The sequence below is a fragment of the Bufo bufo genome, chromosome 2 (assembly GCF_905171765.1).
Source record: "Bufo bufo chromosome 2, aBufBuf1.1, whole genome shotgun sequence".
Lineage (NCBI taxonomy): Eukaryota > Metazoa > Chordata > Amphibia > Anura > Bufonidae > Bufo > Bufo bufo.
The window spans coordinates 565,320,636-565,341,810 of NC_053390.1; the positions used below are offsets into that span (position 1 = coordinate 565,320,636).

The 21,175-nt window shown below is 44.1% G+C and overlaps 1 protein-coding gene across 1 annotated transcript in view; it reads right to left on the bottom strand.

Annotated features, from left to right (window-relative positions):
• The window catches only part of HPGDS (hematopoietic prostaglandin D synthase), an 88,583-nt gene that overhangs the window by 33,324 nt on the left and 34,084 nt on the right, over positions 1-21,175 (bottom strand). The window contains exon 3 of the mRNA XM_040418164.1: positions 12,582-12,674. Within this exon, the coding sequence (XP_040274098.1) occupies positions 12,582-12,674 (93 nt within the window). The remainder of the gene's footprint in view (positions 1-12,581; positions 12,675-21,175) is intronic.

The window sequence follows — 21,175 nt, forward strand, 5'->3', positions numbered from 1 at the left end:
TAATCGCCAAAAAGCTGAAAAAATTATGGCTCTCAGACTATGGAAACACTAAAACATGTTTTTTCTTGCTTCAAAAATGAAATCATTGTGTAAAACTTACATAAATAAAAAAAAAAAGTATACATATTAGGTATTGCCGCATCCGTGACAACCTGGTCTATAAAAATATCACATGATCTAACCTGTCAGATGAATGTTGTAAATATCAAAAAATAAAAATTGTGCCAAAACAAGCTATTTCTTGTTATCCTGCCTCACAAAAAGTGTAATATAGAGCAACCAAAAATCATATGTACCCTAAACTAGTACCAACAATACTGCCACCCTATCCCGTAGTTTCTAAAATGGGGCCACTTTTTTGGAGTTTCTACTCTAGGGGTGCATCAGGGGGGCTTCAAATAAGACATGGTGTCAAAAAAAACAGTCCAGCAAAATCTGCCTTCCAAAAACTGTATGGCATTCCTTTCCTTCTGCGCCCTGCCGTGTGCCCATACAGCTGTTTACGACCACATATGTTTTTTTTTTGTAAACTACAGAATCAGGGACATAAATATTAAGTTTGGTTTGGCTGTTAACCCTTGCTTTGTAACAGGAAAAAAATTATTAAAATGGAAAATCTGCCAAAAAAGTGAAATTTTGAAATTGTATCTCTATCTTCCATAAATTTTTGTGGAACACCTAAAGGGTTAACAAAGTTTGTAAAATCAGTTTTGAATACCTTGAGGGGTGTAGTTTATAGAATGGGGTCATTTTTGGGTGGTTTCTATTATGTAAGCCTCGCAAAGTGACTTCAGACCTGAACTGGTCCCTAAAAATTGGGTTTTTGAAAATTTCTGAAAAATTTCAAGATTTGCTTCTAAACTTCTAAGCCTTGTAACATCCCCAAAAAATAAAATATCATTCCCAAAATGATCCAAACATGAAGTAGACATATGGGGAATGTAAAGTAATAACTATTTTTGGAGGTATTACTATGTATTATAGAAAAAAACGGGGTAACACCATCCCAGACATCCAGGTCGCTGTCACTTTTGGTGAGTCCCTTCATTTACACCCTCTTCTCTGGCTTACTGCTATATAGGTGGGATATAGGTCCAGCAGATCCACGCCACCGCCTTGGTTGCGGGTTGTTGTGTGTGGATTACCTTCTGGTCACTACCCACCATACCTACATTACTCTGGTAATCGCCATGCTTTATATTTGGACTCATACTAACTGCATCTATGTTTATTTATTGCTGTGACTTTCTCTGTCGACACTGTAGAGCTGGGATGGTGTTTGTGCTCCCTACTCCCCTTGTTTTATGTCATTTTATCATCCACTGATTGATTAAATAATAAAGTATACTATTTTTTCACCATTGGACGTTTATGAGCTTTAGTTTCTTCGTTTTGCTATGTATTATAGAAGTAGAGAAATTGAAACTTAGAAATTTGGTATTTTTTTATAAATAAAAATTTTTATTTATTTTTTTACTTCATTTTACCAGTGTCATGAAGTACAATATGTGACGAAAAAACTATCTCCGAATGGCCTGGATAAGTCAAAGCGTTTTAAAGTTATCAGCACTTAAATTGACACTGGTCAGATTTGCAAAAAATGGCCTGGTCCTTAAGGTGAAATAGGGCTGAGTCCTTAAGGGGTTAAGCCAAAACATTAGCCTTGAAGAGAAAAAATTTGTCTTTTACCAAATAAATCAGTCTTTTACCAAATAAAATAGTCTTTTACAAATAAATTAGCCTGCTCCAGTATTACAATACCCCATCCCTACGACGAACGACGTTGAGCTTGTAAGGCTACTTTCACACTTGCGGCAGTGTGATCCGGCAGGCAGTTCCGTCGTCGGAACTGCCCGCCGGAACCGCCAATCTGCCGCTGACTGAAAGCATTTGTGAGACGGATCCGGGTGCGGATCCGTCTCACAAATGCATTGCAAGAACGGATCCGTCTCTCCGCTTGTCATGCGGACCGACGGATCCGTCTTGTACATTTTTTCACATTTTTACCGATCTGCGCATGCCGGAATGACGGATCCGGCTTTCCGGTATTCTGAATGCCGGATCCGGCGCTAATTCATTCCTATGGGAAAAAATGCCGGATCCGGCGTTCAGGCAAGTCTTCCGTTTTTTTCGCCGGAGAGAAAACCGTAGCATGCTGCGGTTTTCTCTTTTGCCTGATCAGTCAAAACGACTGAACTGAAGACATCCTGATGCATCCTGAACGGATTACTCTCCATTCAGAATGCATGGGGATAAAACTGATCAGTTCTTTTCCGGTATAGAGCCCCTGTGACGGAAATCTATGCCGGAAAAGAACAACGCAAGTGTGAAAGTAGCCTAACCCGTACCTGTTGGCAAATGGTAGACACACAGAGATCACTTCAGTGCTGCGCGTGTGTAGCCCCAGACATGTAAAGGCATCACAGAAGAGTTAGTGCTGAACGCCACTTGGCCCTCCAGGAAGTTGGACGCAGAATACCTGAGGTCAAATAACTCCTTGTGTTAGGGTTAAAACCCTAATACTTGCTGGATGGATCAAACCTGGCAACTGGATTATTGCAATACGGGAGGAATTTCGTTGGTTATCGGAATGAACCACACATATCACTCCACCAATTTTACCCAAATTAATCGTAGCTAATACAATCTGTGTCATTATTGCAATGGTTTATGGTCGGAACTACAATGGTATTACCAGACAAATCACTCCAACTGGATCGAAATTCATAATTCCTAGCTACCACGTTCTGTTATGGAAAATTTTATTCTGCGTCACTCTGACAGCCACAACAGTTGACGTGACCTAACGCTTTTACTGACCTGTAATACTGACACACAGTAGTTCCACAGCTAACAGAAGGATTTAGCTATGACTTGGTGCCCTGCACAGCGATGTAGATGGCGATACATTACAACTGCTTGTGATACTGATGGCACAGTACCTACATAACGGATTAACTATGAATGCACATGGCGATACCTTCTCCCTGCACTGTCCCTGCACTCTCCCTGCAGTTTAAGTTCCAAGCCTTCACAGTCAGATTGCATATGATTAAGCAGAATGGCCTCGGTATACCAGATTTATCACGAATCATGATACAATAATTCAGAACTAATTGAATTTCTTCAAGAACTTCAAGCAAATCGTCCAAATAGAATTTTTGAAAACTTCCCTCATCTCTAGTTATATGTACTGAACATTACACATGGTCTACTGCAAGTCTATGTAAATCTGATTGGAGAATCAACTAAAGATGATGATAATTTTACAGCAGAAATTAGTAGGTTATTGTTTACTGATTTTAATAATATTGATTTGGATGTATCTCTCCACTGTGTGTTGGGAGATATAATGTAAAAATATGGAATTTGAGATCAGCATAACGTGTATTAATTCTTAAAGGCTTTGGATGGTAATAGGGTGTGTTCACACATATTAGTTGTGTTTGGCCAGTTGGTTTATGCCTGAGCAGGACTCAGTAGATGGCATTTTTGTGCACTTTGGGCACTGGTCCAGCATCCCTAGCCTGAAGGTGCTGGACAGAAAAATGCTGCAAGGAATGTTTTTGTATGGTGCTTAGAGGCATTACTTAAGAGCTGATGCACCAGAATGGATGCCATTGAAAACCATGGGATCAATTCTTGCGTCAGTTTCCCTCTAGCTTTTCTGTAGCATGTCAGGAGGAAACTAAGGCCAGATACTGTAAGTGAATTTACCCCAAAAAGATCTTTTTTTTTCAGAATCAGTGGCACATTTGTACATGAGCAGTCACTGGTTAATACCAGTGACTGCTCATGTACAAAAATGCCACTAATTCTGAAAGACAATGGCAATAATTTGAGTAGGGCTGAACAGTAATACTAGACACAACCTTTGGATAAAAGTATTTGTAGTTACTGGGTGTAGTAAATCCAGTTATGTTTTTATATCTCAATCACTCATTCTTCTGTGGCATGTGTAAGTTCTAGCATAGTCAGTGTGCAACGGATGGGTTACTACCAGGGGTCCCTTAAAGTGAAAGAGTTTGGTCATGGCACCAGTTGCATTTCAGCAACGAGGGACGGAGTCCCCCTAAGTAGATGGTATTGGTAGTACGCAGGTGTAGGAATGCCAGAGTGGTGTGAGGGTAGCCTATGGTGCCCCTTTAGGTGTGGCTGTGCACGTGTCAAGGTGCTCCTACCTGGATTTACTGGAACCCCAGGCGTTGTCATCCGAAGCAGTGCAAACAGGGGGAATAGTTGAGGGATTTGTAGAAATGATTGAATCCAGACTTTGTATTAACGTTGAAAACAGCTTTAATTGAATAAACTTGCATCGGGGAACAATCTTCCAACTTTATCTTGGTTACCCGCAGGCTTTGGCTTAAATTATGGCCACATCTGTCACTTTTTAGCTCTGCTGTGCTATCAGGAAAAATTAGAAACTTTTCCTTTCTGATGAACTTAGCTTTCTGTAGTCTGACTCTGTCTTTATCTTGGCCTCTATCTTTCTCTTTATCTTTTATCTTTATCCAGGAAACCTTTCTTCCTGGCGTCTGAAGCTCTTTGCTTTTGTCTTTTGTTCCAGCAGAGCTAATGGTGCTCTACTGGCCTTGGCAGGGCCTGTCCAGCAGGGACGAGGGCCTGCTACACACCCTTCCCCTTACAGGGGGTAGACTCAACTAACTCCTAGCTAACTGAACTCCTCCATCTCTAGCGAGGGCTAGAATGGATAGAAGGTTTTATTCCAGGCAAACTAGCTCTGCCATTATTGCCGCCATCTGCTGGTGAACCAGGCACATTACATTTCAACATAACGTTACAGGAAAAAAGATATGCACAGTGTTTTGAACCTGGAATAAATACACATGATGACATTGAATTAACCATAAGAGATAGTAGAAAGGCGTAACAGGTGGTAATGCCCCAGCACTTAAGAGCCAAGCCGCCCTCGGCTTGTGCTTAGGGTAAATATACAGTGGATATAAAAAGTCTACACACCCCTGTTAAAATGTCAGGTTTCTGTGATGTAAAAAAAATTAGACAAATATAAAAAAAAAATAGAACTTTTTCCACCGTTAATGTGACCTAGAAACTGTACCACTCAATTGAAAAGCAAACTGAAATCTTTTAGGTGGAGGGAAAAAATAAATAAATAATAATGTGGTTGCATAAGTGTGCACACCCTCTTATAACTGGGGATGTAGCTGTGTTCAGAATTAAGCAATCACATTCAAAATCATGTTAAATAGGAGTCAGCATACACCTGCCATCATTTAAAGTGCCTCTGATTAACCCTAAATAAAATTCAGCTGCTCTAGTTGGTATTTCCTGAAATTTTCTTAGTCACATCCCACAGCAAAAGCCATGGTCCACAGAGACTTCCAAAGCAACAGAGGGATCTTATTGTTAAAAGGTATCAGTCAGGAGAAGGGTACAAAATAATTTCCAAGGCATTAGATATACCATGGAACACAGTTAAGACAGTCATCATCAAGTGGAAAAAATATGGCACAACAGTGACATTACCAAGAACTGGACATCCCTCCAAAATTGATGAAAAGACGAGAAGAAAACTGGTCTGGGAGGCTACCAAGAGGCCTACAGCAACATTAAAGGAGCTGCAGGATTATCTGGCAATAATCTCCCATATTCTTTATATGTCTGGGCTATGGGGTAGAGTGGCAAGATGAAAGCCTTTTCTTACGAAGAAAAACATCCAAGCCAGGCTACGTTTTGCAAAAACACATCTGAAGTCTCCCAAAAGCATGTGGGAAAAGGTGTTATGGTCTGATGAAACCAAGGTTGAACTTTTTGGCCATAATTCCAAAAGATATGTTTGGCCCAAAAACAACACTGCACATCACCAAAAGAACACCATACCCACAGTGAAGCATGGTGGTGGCAGCATCATGCTTTGGGGCTGTTTTTCTTCAGCTGAAACTGGGGCCTTAATTAAGCTAAAGGGAATTATGAACAGTTCCAAATACCAGTCAATATTGGCACAAAACCTTCAGGCTTCTGTTAGAAAGCTGACCATGAAGAGGAACTTCAAAGCATACATCCAAATCAACAAAGGAATGGCTTCACCAGAAGAAGACTAAAGTTTTGGAATGGCCCAGCCAGAGCCCAGACCTGAATCCGATTGAAAATCTGTGGGGTGAGCTGAAGAGGGCTGTGCACAGGAGATGCCCTCGCTATCTGACAGATTTGGAGTGTTTTTGCAAAGAAGAGTGGGCAAATCTTGCCAAGTCAAAATGTGCCATGCTGATAGACTCATAAAAACCTAAAAAGACTGAGTGCTGTAATAAAATCAAAAGGTGCTTCAACAAAGTATTAGTTTAAGGGTGTGCACACTTATGCAACCATATTATTTTATTTTTAGATTTTTTCTTCCCTCTACCTAAAAGATTTCAGTTTGTTTTTCAATTGAGTTGTACAGTTTATAGGTCACATTAAAGGTGGAAAAAGTTCTGAAATGATTTATCTTTGTCTCATTTTTTTTACATCACAGAAACCTGACATTTTAACAGGGGTGTGTAGACTTTTTATATCCACTGTAAATCTAATATATAAAGCTAAGTGTATGTGCGTGCGTGCGTGTGTGTGTGTGTGTGTGTGTGTGTGTGTGTGTGTGTGTGTGTGTATGTATGTATGTATGTCCGCTAAAGGAATCTGCACCATCGCATTTACAATCACGAAATTTGGCATCCGGTGTCTGGGGAGGTTTTAGACCAGGTCTCAGCTCTCTAGGATGTACCGTTCCTGAGATATTCCCAAAAAATGCATTAGCCAATAGCAGCTTGGTCACATGACCCTTATCAGCCAATAGAAGCTCGCAGGCCGTTAGCCTCCACATACACAGTTTTACTCCAGGTTTCCATAACAACCCAGCCATTTTTCTTCACTGCTGTAGGTGAGCTTTAAAGGAAATCTGTCACCAGGATAATCGCTATTGAAGTAAAGCCATGGCCTAATAGCACTTAGTACCTTATTTCCAGATATGCCTTTGTTCCAGCAATAGATGTTTTTATCCTCTAAAAAATCTAGTTTATTTGGTAAGCAAATGAGCCAGTAAGGTGCCCAGAGGGGCGTCAGTCTTGCAGGAAGGAGCCCAGACATGTCCCCTGCCACAATGTGCCCACCTTTAAAAGACAAACTTAAAACCCTGCCCACAGGTCCCACTAAGCCATGCCCCCGATCTGGCTAGGCCACGTCCCATCCCACTCCTCAGCCGATGGGGATTGAAAAAATGAAGGTAAAAATCAACTTCTGTTAGTTGCAGGGGTGGGAGGGAGGGTTACTTTCTCCCTGCAGCTCACATTCAGACAGCACAGTGCTACTGTCTTAGAGTGAGATGTTCAAAAGTACATGCCCCGGATCCGGTTAGGCCACGCCCCCTCCCACTCAGCCGACAGAGATTGAAAAAATTAAGTTAAAAATCAACTTCTAGGTCCAGCTAAGCCACGCCCAGATCTGGTTAGGCCACCTTCCCCACTCCTCAGCCGACAAGGATTGAAAAAATGAAGTTAAAAGTCAACTTCTGTCAGCTGCAGGGATGGGAGGGACGGTGACGTTCTTCCCGCAGCTCACACTCAGACAGCACTGTGCTGCTGTCTGAGAGTGAGCTGTTCAAAAGGACATCCCTTGTGTCCATCGGGGCCCTGCTGTGGAGGTCACAGTTAAGGGGATGGTCCGCTATAGAGGTCAGTGTTAAGGGGCAGATTTTTGTAAAGGCCACTGTTAAGGGTGAAGTGCACCAAACTGGAACAAAAGTGCAACAAAGTCCTTGTCAAGGGGGTGGTGTGCTGTGAAACTCACTGTTAAAGGGGAAGGCTGCTGTAAAGGTCAAAGTTAAGGGGGTGGGCTGCTGTGGAGGTCCAATTTTAAGGGACGGGGCACGGTGGGGGGGGAGTCAGTGTTAAGGGGTGGGGGGCCGTGGACTTCACTGTTAAGGGGGTGGGGTGCTGTAGATGTCACTGCTATAGTGGATAGTGTTGATATATTTTAACGACACACACAAACATTAAATGAAATAGATTAAATATACCCGAGCAAAGCCAGGTCCTTCAGCTAGTACCTATATAAATATGTTCTCAGGGTGCCTGAAATAATGCCAAGTTCTGCATGAAAATACCGACATACATAGACTATCATAGAAGATGGCTACCTCTAGGCTCCTGACTGAGTAGGGTGTCTTTTAACGGTTCTCCCTCTCGCAGCGAACCAACCAAATACTTGTACTTCACTTTAAGTACTAACACTGCACTAAGCACTCAACACTCCGCAACAACCTGGTCATAGTCATATATGGAGCGTGGGGGGTGTCATGTACTGTAATCCCTCCACATTCTTTGATACGACCGCAAACAGAAGGGTGGCTTCATCCTGTAATCCCTTCCAAGCACCAAGGTCTATATATATAGCTTTTCACACGGTCACCTTGATAACTAAACAGGTAACTAAATACACATATCCATAAGGCCAGGCCATCAAACCGTGCACACTAAACAAGGATGAGGAGCCAGTTCTCTCTCCATACACATAATAGCAGCGGATTACCGTTCACGATCTTAGACCTGCTTTGTGACGTTTTACCACTTGGTTTCTCTGGTGTAGCAATAGGCTATGTCACTCAGGAACCATTAGTATTTTACCATCCTCAGAGGCGGTCCAAAATGAGTAACAGCGATGTTAGATCTGCTTGTGATGTATGCTGACGTTTTCAGAGGCAGTCCATAATAACTAAGCAATAACACAAGGTGCTTACTATCTGGCGATCTGAAAAAAGTGCAAAGACCATAATCCATACAAAATGCATATACAGTAGAATCACATTGCGATACCTGCAAAAGAATACACACAATGGGCAATATGCTTGAAACATGGCTGTAACAAGAAAGATTAGTGCAAACAGATAAGGCACATTTTTTATGTAATCAAACGGCATTAGAGTCCATAAACTTAATTATTGAAGGTAAAGTGCACCAAACTGGAACAAAAGTGCAACAAAGTCCTTTGTAATCCACAGAAAATGATCGATTGTAAACCAAATTAGGTAATATCTGTAATCCACATCAGGTACAAAGTCATTTGTAATCCACATGGGTAATAACAGTATAGCAGCACAGGTTATGAGAACCGTTTGGCAAAGGGCCTCCCAAATAACCTGAAAAGGGGGAAAAATGTAAAAATTGGCGTAAACAGTACGCAAATGGGAGTCAGATGAAGATGGGGGGTCCTAACTTACATGGCCATCCTGGTGAGGGCTAAAAACAGGGCAACCTGCAAACCTAAATACATAAAAACATACAACAATGCCAGCAGGCCCTCACCCTTCAGACGCAGTCCACGGGGTGGCTCCCAAAAAGTCATCGTTCTTTAATGCAGATGCTGGATGAGGCTCTTTAGAGGAAGGACCGGACGTATGCCTCACTACTGGAGCTACTAAAGCTCGTAAGAGGTTTTTCCTGCCTCTGGAAATCCATCCGAGCTTGAGTGGTGGAGCGCCACTGCCCTCCTGTGGTGGAACTGGGCATCACCCAGGTGGTGAGACTCTTCACAACTTTTTGTCACACAGGGGCGGATGCTCCTGCCATGCTAACCGGGTCCAGCACCTCCGGCTGCATGGGCGCTGGAAGGCAACTCTCACAGGGTGGTGATCCTTGAGGCGCGGCCATCTTTCAGGTGAGTTGGTATACCACTTTCGGCTGGAAGGATGTGATGGATGTGGACACGCAGCCCACTTGACACACTGGTGGTGCAGGCAACCCTGGCGGTTCCGGCACTGGTTGAGGTTGCTCTCCGTAGCGGAATACTCCATCTCTGGTTTCATCTAGGCGGCCAATACGTCCCCGGGCAGCTGGGTCTATCGGCCAGGGCTCCGGCGTAGACTCTGGGACCAGCGGTTTGGGCAGTAGGCTCACTCCCATGGCAAAGGGGCCTTTAGAGGACCGTCTGGGGGTGTACTCAACCTGCTCCCCTTTGTAAAGGCTATGCCTAGCTTGGGGCAGGTACGGCCTCTTAACTGAGCGCCTATTGACAAATCATTCCGTCCCCCATCTGTCATCTTGGGGGAACCCCGTAGCTTGCTCCACGCTGAACCATAGAACGGTGGCGGTTCTTCGATCCAGTACCGGGTTGTGAGGCAGCGGGCAGTCAGTCAGGCGGAGGACCCAGTCCTCAATGACTTTTCGGTACTCCCAGGCGTCAGTGGCGTGGGCAGTTGCTCTCCAGGGCACCATGGGATTGACAGCGTCGACCTCCTCGATCCTAGTGGGTGGTTCGTGCTTTCTGGGTGGCGAAGCGGAGTCTCTGGCTACCCCCACTGCGCTAGCCGGCGCGGGGAACGCAGGTATCTCCTTCTCTGATCCCCGGACAAGTTGTGAGACACATATCTCCTCCACAGCTTCTTTCAAGTCGGGGAAGTCACCTCCACAGAGTATCTCCTCCTAATTGGACTTTGGAGTAGTCTCCTTCTGGTGCGGCTCAGTCGCCATCTTGCTTTCTTTAACGCTGGCTGGAACTGGAGAGGAAGGAGGAGCTTGAAGGGCAGAGCTTCCACTTCCTTTCTTCAGTAGCATTGCTCACGGTAGGCAGGGATAGACTTTCTCCAACTGATGGCGTTCCTGAATTTTCCCACTCTGTCTGGGCAAGAAGAAGCTGCGACATGGTGTGTTAAAATATCGTATTAACCCTTCGGACGGCGGCGTGCAGCGTTTTGCGCCGGTCGCTCCGCAACAAATGCATTAAAGTCATTTTTAAAGGCAGTTTTGTAAATCCAATAGGCTATAAAGTTCAATGGCACACAGTTTTTAACGTATTCGGATCCTGTTCGTGATGCCACTTTTGATGCAATGGAAGGGTTACTACCAGGGGTACCTTAAAGTGAGTTTTGTTATGATGCCAGTTGCATTTCAGCAACGAGGGACGGAGTCCCCCTAAGTAGATGGTATTGGTGGTACCCAGATGTAGGAATGCCAGAGTGGTGTGATGGTAGTCTATTGTGCCCCTTTAGGTGTGGCTGTGCATGTGTCATGGTGCTCCTACCTGGATATCCTGGAACCCCAGGCGTTGTCGTCCGAGGTAGTGCAAACAGGGGGAATAGTTGAGGGATTTGTAGAAATGATTGAATCCAGACTTTGTATTAACGTTGAAAACAGCTTTACTTGAATAAACTTGCATCAGGGAACTATCTTCTAACTTTATCTTGATTACCAGCAGGCTTTTGCTTAAATACTGGCAGGCAAACACATACGGACCTGCTACATCTGTCACTTTTTGGCTCTGCTGTGCTATCAGGATTAATTAGAAACTTTTCCTTTCTGCTGAACTTAGCTTTCTATAGTCTGATTCTGTCTTTATCTTGGTCTCTATCTTTCTCTTTGTCTTTTATCTTTATCCAGAGAACCTTTCTTCCTGGCATCTAAAGCTCTTTGCTTTTCTCTTTTGTTCCAGCAGAGCTAATGGACAAGGGCCTGCTGCACACCCTTTCCCTTACAGGGGGTAGACTTAACTAACTCCTAGCTAACTGAACTCCTCCCTCTCTAGAGAGGGCTAGAATGGATAGAAGGTTCCATTCTAGACAAACTAGCTCTGCCATTATTGCCGCCATCTGCTGGTGAACCAGGCACATTACATTTCAACATAACATTACAGGAAAAAAGATATGCACAGTGTTTTGAACCTGGAATAAATACACATGATGACATTGAATCAACCATAAGAGATAGTAGAAAGGCGTAACAGGTGGTAATGCCACTCTGGTGCGTTACAAGTGTTAGGGATAAAATACCTTCCCATATCATGAATACAGAAGCTGGCCAAACACCAATGAAGTTTTCAGAACTAGATAGTCACCTATGCATTTGTTCCCTCCTCAGCAAAGTGATCAGCAAGTCTTTGACCTGTGATGTATCTAAATCTTTTATCACTTTCTTTACTTATAAAATGTCAAGTCTTGTCAACCCCTATTTTGCCATTTGAAAGAGATTTTCCCATCGGAGTATTTTAAAGCATAAGTAAAGATGCTAAAGTGCGGAAATCTCTGTGGTACTCTTGTCACCTTCTTAATCTTTACTATGTGCTACATCTGACTTTAGTGCGTACTTGCACTTTGTCATTTCAAGGTTATACTTAAAGGAGTTGTCTGAGTTATTAAAAAAAAACCCTATCAAACTAGCATTTGTAACAAAATTATAAAATAACATGTACTCACCCCACTGATGTCACTCTGTTTTGGTCACAGCTTTTACATCCACATATACTCCATTTGACCACAGCAACCATTCACTGGTGTTAGCAGCCATGCTTCGTATACCGCTGAGGACAGTGATTGGCTACAGTGGTGTCTGTAGGTATATGGGCATGTCACCACTGGAGCTGAGAAGATGATGAAATAGTTGAGCATAATTTATTCTATTATGGCAAACTTTTTTTTTAAGAACTTGGACACACCCTTTCATGCTTTTCACTTTACAGATAGTTGTTATACTGGTCTCTTCTTATTTGGCAGATGGGACTTTGGACCTCCAAACCATTTGAGTGCAATTGCTTACCTACTGTACCTGCATACTGTATGTATGTATAATAAATTAAATTACCTGCTTTTTTGGCTAGATACCTCCCAATGGCAAGGCTTTGATAGTAAACAGTCCCATCGATTTCCAAAACTGGGAGTTTTCCAAATGGGTATGCTGTGGAAAAAAACAGGGTAAAATAAGGTCAATTTTATTGGACATTGTATTTAACTCTTAACAGCTCCAGTCACACTCCTGGTGGCAATTCTTTTACTCAATACATGAATAGGAACCTTACCATCTATTCACAGATCCAATATTATTCATCCATTGCAGGAACATTATAAGGTGATAAATTGCTGTAATTATAGCTTGTGTAGCCAGAAATGGGCAGCAATTTCACTAAATGGAACTCATTGTGAAGAAAGACTATCAAATGCAGACACTGAACACTGAAGAATGGTGGCAGACCAAGTCATTCCAGCTCAGTCACGCAGTGGTATTGTGCCATTACCTCAGGTAATGGAAGTCAAAAGCAACACAACCTAATTGTATGAACCTGGACAATGACAAGGAGAAAAGAATAAGGGAAGAGAGAAATATAGAAAAGGGAAAGACAGAGAGAGAAAAGATATGAAGAAGTGAAAACAAATAAATGATCATTTATTACTGTAGGTCATAGACCATTAGGCGCCTTCTTTCCATTTGCCTTTTACACTAAGTCATGTATATTGTATTCTATGAGAATTTGAAATTCTCATTCACACAATGAAAATTTTTTTCCATGCGGATTTTGACCTACGTTGCGGCTTATAAAACCACAGCATGTCAATTTATTTTATTTTTCCTGACAGGATTTTCTCCATTCCCTTCAATGGGGAGAGTAAAATCCGCATGCGGAAAATCCACATCTAATCCGCATGCAAATCAGCACCAATTGATGCGGATTGACCGCACAGATTTCCCCTTGAACACCTGCGAATTTTAGTGCGAATTGTCCGCACATAAATCCTGAACGTGTGCATTTACTCTAATAGAAAGGAAAGAAAAGGGTTAAAACTTGCAGTTGAGACCTGCTGTGTTTTGTCACAGTTTGTAATTGTGTTGCTACTACACTTTGCAACAGTGTCGACATTGATAGATACATCTCTTAGTTTAGGAGACCAGGACTGTGTGCTGCTGACAGTCTCCTCACTTCACATTTAAATGCTCTGTCTCCTATTACAATAAACACAGCATTTTACAACTGTCCCTAAAACAGATTAGTCGTGCTGCCCCACCTGACATGTTTCACCATTACCTGGCGTCCTCAGGATATTGGGCAGTCGTCCCCTGAGGACACCATGTAAGGCCCCTTGCAGACGAGCGTGTCACGATTAGGTCCGGATGCGTTACGTCTGCGATCAGGGAAAATCGTGCGAGTAGGTACGCAATTGCAGTCAGTTTTGACTGCGATTGCGTTCCCATGTTCAGTTTTTATCGCGCGGGTGCAATGCATTTTGGACGCGTGTGATAAAAAACTGACTGTGGTACCCAGACCCGAACCTGGACTTCTTCACTGAAGTTCGGGTTTGGGATCGGTGTTCTGTATATTTTATTATTTTCCATTATAATATGGTTATAATGGAAAATAATAACATTCTTTAATTTAGAATGCTAAGTAAATGGTACATTGTAGGGTTAAAAAAAATTATAAAAATATAACTCACCTCATCCACTTGATAGCACAGCCGGGCTGGTCTTCTTTCTACTTCTTCTTGCAAGACCTGGCTGGAAAAGGACCTTTGGTGACATCATCGCGCTCACCACATTCAGCAGGACCTGCGCTGATGTCACAGCGCTCACCACGTGGTGAACGCAATGACATCACTGAAGGTCCTTTTCTAGCCAGGTCCTGCAAGAAGAAGTAGAAAGAAGACCAGCCCTGCTGCGCGATCAAGTGGATGAGGTGAGTTATATTTTTTTTATTTTTAACCCCACAATGGACCTTTTACTTTCCATTCTGTATTAACCACCTCCCAACAGCCTAACGCAGGGATGTATCCTGCGGGCGGTCGGGTTATTCCTCTTGGACGCATCGGCGCGTCATCTCGCGAGACGCGAGATTTCCTGTAAACGCGTGCACACAGGAGCGCGCGTTCACAGGATCGGAAGGTAAACGAGCTGATCTACAGCCTGCCAGCGGCGATCATTCGCTGGCAGGCTGTAGATGCGATTTTTTTAACCCCTGAAAGGTATATCAGATGCTGTTTTGTTAACAGCATCTGATAAACCTGCTACCTGGTCCTCTGGTGGTTTCTTTTGCTTGGATCGACCACCAGAGGACACAGGCAGCTCTGTAAAGTAGCACCTATCACCACACTCCACTACACCCCCTCGGTCACTTATTAACCCCTGATCACCCCATATAGACTCCCTGATCACCCCCTGTCATTGATCACCCCCCTGTAAGGCTCCATTCAGACGTCCGTATGTGTTTTGCGGATCCGCAAAACACGGACACCGGCCAAGTGCTTTCCGCATTTTGCGGATCTGCACATTGCCAGAACTATATAGAAAATGCCTTTTCTTGTCCGCAATTGCAGACAAGAATAGGACATGTTCTATAGGCTCTACAAAAAATGCAGTGTTCGCCCGATCAGGCCTGATCTTGTGCGCACACTTGCGTTCAGTCCGCCCCACCGCAGTGACAGAATTTTATTGTAACAAAAAATAAAATCTCACATGAACTCACCATACCCCTCACGGAATCCAAATGCGTAAAGATTCTCATTTGAATTTGGGCTTCTTTGCGCACCTAGGCTGCAAAAAAGTGTCACACATGTGGTATCGCCGTACTCAGGAGAAGTAGGGCAATGTGTTTTGGGGTGTATTTTTACATATACCCATGCTGGGTGAGAGAAATATCTCTGTAAAATGACAACTTTGTATAAAAAAAATGGGAAAAGTTATCTTTTACAGAGATATTTATCTCACACAGTATGGGTATATGTAAAAATACACCCCAAAACACATTGCCCTACTTCTCCTGAGTACGGCGATACCACATGTGTGACACTTTTTTGCAGCCTAGGTGCGCAAAGGGGCCCAAATTCCAATGAGAATCTTTACGATTTCACAGGGCATTTTTTACGCATTTGGATTCCAGACTACTTCTCACGCTTTAGGGCCCCTAAAATGCAAGGGCAGTAAAAATACCCCACAAGTGACCCCATTTTAGAAAGAAGACACCCCAAGGTATTCCGTGAGGGGTATGGTGAGTTCATGTAAAATTTAATTTTTTGTCACAAGTTAGTGGTATATGAGACTTTGTAAGAAAAAAAATAAAAAATCTTTTTCCGCTAACTTGTGACAAAAAATAAAAAGTTCTATGAAATCACTATGCCCATCAGCAAATACCTTAGGGTGTCTACTTTCCGAAATGGGGTCATTTGTGGGGTGTTTCTACTGTCTGGGCATTGTAGAACCTCAGGAAACATGACAGGTGCTCAGAAAGTCAAAGTGCGTAAATTCACATTTTTGCACCATAGTTTGTAAACGCTATAACTTTTACCCAAACCAATAAATATACACATATTGCATTTTTTTTTATCAAAGACATGTAGAACAATAAATTTTGAGAAAAATTTATATAGAAATGTAGTTTTATTTGAAAAATTTTACAACTGAAAGTGAAAAATGTCATTTTTTGCAAAAATTTCGGTCAATTTCGATTAATAACAAAAAAAGTTAAAATGTCAACAGCAATGAAATACCACCAAATGAAAGCTCTATTAGTGAGAAGAAAAGGAGGTAAAATTCATTTGGGTGGTAAGTTGTATGACAGAATTGTAAAAAGTGGTCTGGTCATTAAGGGGGTTGAGGTGGTTAAAGAATGCTATTATTTTCCATGGTATAATGGAAAATAATAAAGTAAATGGGGTCCCGGGTAACTCATCCCTCGTCTCCTTAGCAACCATGCGTGAAAATCGCATTGCATCTGCACTTGCTTGCGATTTTCACGCATCCTCGTTCATTTCTATGGGGCCTGCGTTGCGTAAGAAATGCAGAATATAAAACATGCTGCGATTTTCACGCAACGCACAAGTGATGCGTGAAAATCACCGCTCATCTGAACAGCCCCATTGAAGTGAATGGGTCCGGATTCAGTGCGGGTGCAATGCTTTCACCTCACGCATGGCACCCGCTCGGAATTCTCGCCTGTGTAAATGGGGCCTTATAGCATTTTCACAGTCTCTTTGCATAACTCCTATAGACTTCAGTGGAGAGGTTTACCTGCAAGTGTAGCCACAAAAGATGAGTCAGGGATTCTTTACTAATTTCACAAACGAAACCTGATTTTTGGTTTCAGACAAAACTGTACCATTTTACTGTGAACATTAGTGGGAAAACCATGAGGGAGGAAGAAGATGGAGGATCACATGACACTGGGAGGAAGAGGGGGAGTGGGGATGAGAGCTTGCCCAGATTGGCTCAGAGGCTGAAAGCCTGATCAGACATTCAAGGGCAGTATTCAGCCAGGTCTTTCTGCACAGAAAGAGGAATCAACCATTCTGTGCTTAACTTACTACCTGAAAGGATGTCTTGTGGCAGTGTCTGACAAAAAAAACTATTACAGACCTACCATCATGTTCTGTTTTTTTATGGGGGTGGGGGGGGGGGAGTAAGAAAGAACACAAAAACAATAAAAATTCAAAACTGGTATTGCAATGTCCAGAAAATGTCCAAACGTGCTGGATTTTCATTTTAACTGCTTTTATGCTCCCATTATATGGTATTCTGGAAGTGTCTGTAAATATTTAATGCAGAATAGTACAGTCAAAGGACCCTTCATAGTGCAGAATGAATGAGCACAGGCAGTTCTCTGTTTCCTACCAGGCTTCAGATTTCTCTCTGTCAAGCTTGGAGTACAGGAATCGTGACATTAAGGCCTGGATGAAGTAATTTGGCTTCCTAGGCAGAGTGTAATGCAAGGCACCAACAAAACAGACCAGTAAAGATGAAGTCAAGGGGTTTATTAACAGAATAAACAAAGTCCAGGCAAAGCTTCACTGGAGCTAATATCAGGCAAACAAAACAAAGGGAAGCCAGGAGTAGTCCCGATCCGTGCATAAGTCCTTTTGTAACTTGCCAAGTGAACTGATGCGACACGGAAAATCCTGGGTCCTGGGTCCTACTGGAACGGACGAAGTCCAAGCAAACTTCAGTCAGCAGCAAACAGTACTGACCTGCACCTGGATGAGGGAAGATAACAGTGGGCACTGACCGACCTGGGAGGCCACCTTTTATGTGCCTGCTAACAAATCCCAGGGCGCCAAGTGTACACTTCCCATAGGTCATGATCCTGCCCTACACCTGTGTACAAGGCTTTGGTCGATCATTAGTCAATTAGACCAATGCCGGCCCCCTAATCTACTTTGAACTTGTGGCCAGGTGCTATTCCCATTGCCGGTCAGCGAAGCGCATAAGAAGCGTGTACGCGCGACCGCGTATCCCCTTTCAAACCCCTCTTCGAGCGTACACACGGATCCACGACAGGCTCTGCGAGAGTGCGCGAGCGCGTCGACATGGACACCGGAATGGAATCCGCAATAGGCACCGGAGACAAGCTCGACCGCAGAGTAGTGCCGCTAGCCCGGCCAAGCTGTCCCCGAAACCCATGCAGTTTTCCCCTCCGGTGCACATGCAAACGCGTCCCCGCGTCGGTTCGCAAAGGGGTTGGAGCTGGTGTATCAGTGGAGACACTCGTAACCTGTCCCACACCTCCAAGAGGACCCTTTTTGGTCACACCGGAGTGTGAGACAGGTGAGGATCTTACACAGAGTAGGCAAATTGCACCCCCATCCCCAAATCAATTTAAAGTGACTCTACTTACTAATAAACAGATTAAAACACATTTAAAAGAAGCAGTCAGGTGCTGATCCACGGATTTCAGTATTTTGCTTTCCTTTTCTTCTCTGTTTGAACCAGACAGGCAGACATTTTTGGTCGGTTGTGTGCAGCCCCCACTGCCATATACGAGTATAAGGGCTCTTTCACACCTGCGTTCTTGTCTTCCGGCATAGAGTTCCGTCGTCGGGGCTCTATGCCGGAAGAATCCTGATCAGGATTATCCTAATGCATTCTGAATGGAGAGTAATCCGTTCAGGATGCATCAGGATGTCTTCAGTTCCGGTACGGAACGTTTGTTGGCCGGAGAAAATACCGCAGCATGCTGCGCTTTTTGCTCCGGCCAAAAATCCGGAACACTTGCCGCAAGGCCGGATCCGGAATTAATGCCCATTGGAAGGCATTGATCCGGATCCGGCCTTAAGCTAAACGTCGTTTCGGCGCATTGCCGGAGCCGACATTTAGCTTTTTCAGAGTGGTTACCATGGCTGCCGGGACGCTAAAGTCCTGACAGCCATGGTAAGTGTAGTGGGGAGCGGGGGAGCAGTGTACTTACCGTCCGTGCGGCTCCCCGGGCGCTCCAGAGTGACGTCAGGGCGCCCCAAGCGCATGGATCACGTGATCGCATGGATCACGTCATCCATGCGCATGGGGCGCTCTGACGTCATTCTGGAGCGCCCCGGGAGCCGCACGGACTGTAAGTATACCGCTCCCCCGCTCCCCACTACTACTATGGCAACTAGGACCTTAATAGCGTCCTGGGTGCCATAGTAACACTGAAAGCATTTGGAAGACGGTTCCGTCTTCAAATGCTTTCAGTACACTTGCGTTTTTCCGGATCCGGCAGGCACCTCCGGCAACGGAAGTGCATGCCGGATCCCAACAACGCAAGTGTGAAAGAGGCCTTACTATATGGCACATGGGGGACTCTTAGTGAAGTGTATACATTTTGTGGCTTGCAAAATCTCTGTAATCCTGCTGCTACTCCTAAATTACTACACCCACTGTGCTCCCCTATGCACACAAATATTATACTAACAGTGCCATACAGATAGTCCCCCATAGCATTAGTGCTCCCAGACTGTCCTGATTAGTAATAAAACTATTATTATTATTTATTATTAAAGCGCCATTCATTCCATAGCGCTGTACATGTGATAAGCGGTGCACATACATAATACAGACAATTGCACTAATCATAAACAAGACAAGTTACAAACTGGTACAAAAGGAGAGAGGGCCCTGCCCGTGAGGGCTTACAATCTACATGGTATGGGAGAAGGACACAGTAGGTGCGAGTTAAGTTGGTCATGGCGGTATAGAGGCAGCAGGGTCACTGGTTGTAGGCTTGTCTGAAGAGGTGGGTTTTCAGGTTTCTTTTGAAGGATTCCAGTGTAGGTGAGAGTCTGATATGTTGGGGTAGCGAGTTCCAGAGTATGGGGGATGCACGGGAGAAATCTTGGAGTCGATTGTGGGAAGAGGCGATAAGAGGAGAGGAGAGAAGGAGGTCTTGTGAGGATCGGAGAGTGCGTGTGGGGATGTATCGGGAAAGTAGCTTCGAGATGTAGGGAGGGGACAGGTTATGGACGGCCTTGTATGTATTTGTTAGTACTTTGAAGTGAATTCGCTGGGCAATGGGGAGCCAGTGAAGGGATTGGCAGAGGGGAGAGGCAGAGGAGTAATAGGGTGAGAGGTGGATTAGTCGGGCAGCAGAGTTGAGGATAGATTGGAGGGGTGCGAGAGTGCTAGATGGAAGGCCACAGAGAAGAATGTTGCAGTAGTCTAGGCGGGAGATAATGAGGGCATGTACAAGAATTTTCGCAGAGTCAAAGTTAAGGAAAGCACGGATGCGGGAGATGTTTTTGAGTTGGAGGCGGCAGGTGGTGGAAAGAGCTTGGATTTGCGGTCGGAAGGAAAGTGCAGAATCAAAGGTCACTCCAAGGCAGCTGACTTTGTTGACCGGGGAAAGTGTGCAGCCATTGATCATGATAGATAGGTCTGCTGAGGGGGTTGAACAAGATGGGGGAAAGATTATAAATTCTGTCTTATCCATGTTAAGTTTGAGAAAGCGAGAGGCGAAGAAGGATGATATAGAAGATAGACATTGTGGGATTCGTGATAGTAAGGTGGTGATGTCTGGACCAGAGAGGTAGATTTGTGTGTCGTCAGCGTAGGAGTGATACTGAAAGCCATGGGACTCTATGAGCTGTCCCAGGCCAAAAGTGTAGATAGAGAAGAGCAGGGGTCCTAGGACAGAGCCTTGCGGGACACCAACAGAGAGGGAATGAGACGAGGAGGTGGTGCGAGAGTGGGAGACGCTAAACGTCCGGTCTGTGAGGTATGATGTGATCCAGAAGAGGGCCAGGTCGGTGATGCCAAGAGATGAGAGAGTTTGCAACAGAATGGAGTGGTCAACAGTGTCAAAGGCAGAGGACAGGTCAAGGAGAAGGAGGACAGAGTATTGTTTCTTGGTTTTGGCTGTCAGCAGGTCATTGGTGACTTTGGTAAGGGCAGTCTCGGTCGAGTGGTGGGGTCGGAAGCCAGATTGTAGGTGGTCAAAGAGGGAGCAGGAGGAGAGGTGGGAGGACAGTTCTGAATGGACATGTTGTTCAAGTAGCTTTGAGGCATACGGAAGAAGTGATATGGGGCGATCACTGGACAAGGAAGATGGGTCAAGTGAAGGCTTTTTGAGGATGGGTGTAATGGTAGCATGTTTAAAAGCAGAGGGGAAGACACCAGAGTTGAGTGATAGGTTGAAGAGATGAGTTAGGGTTGTGATAAACACTGTG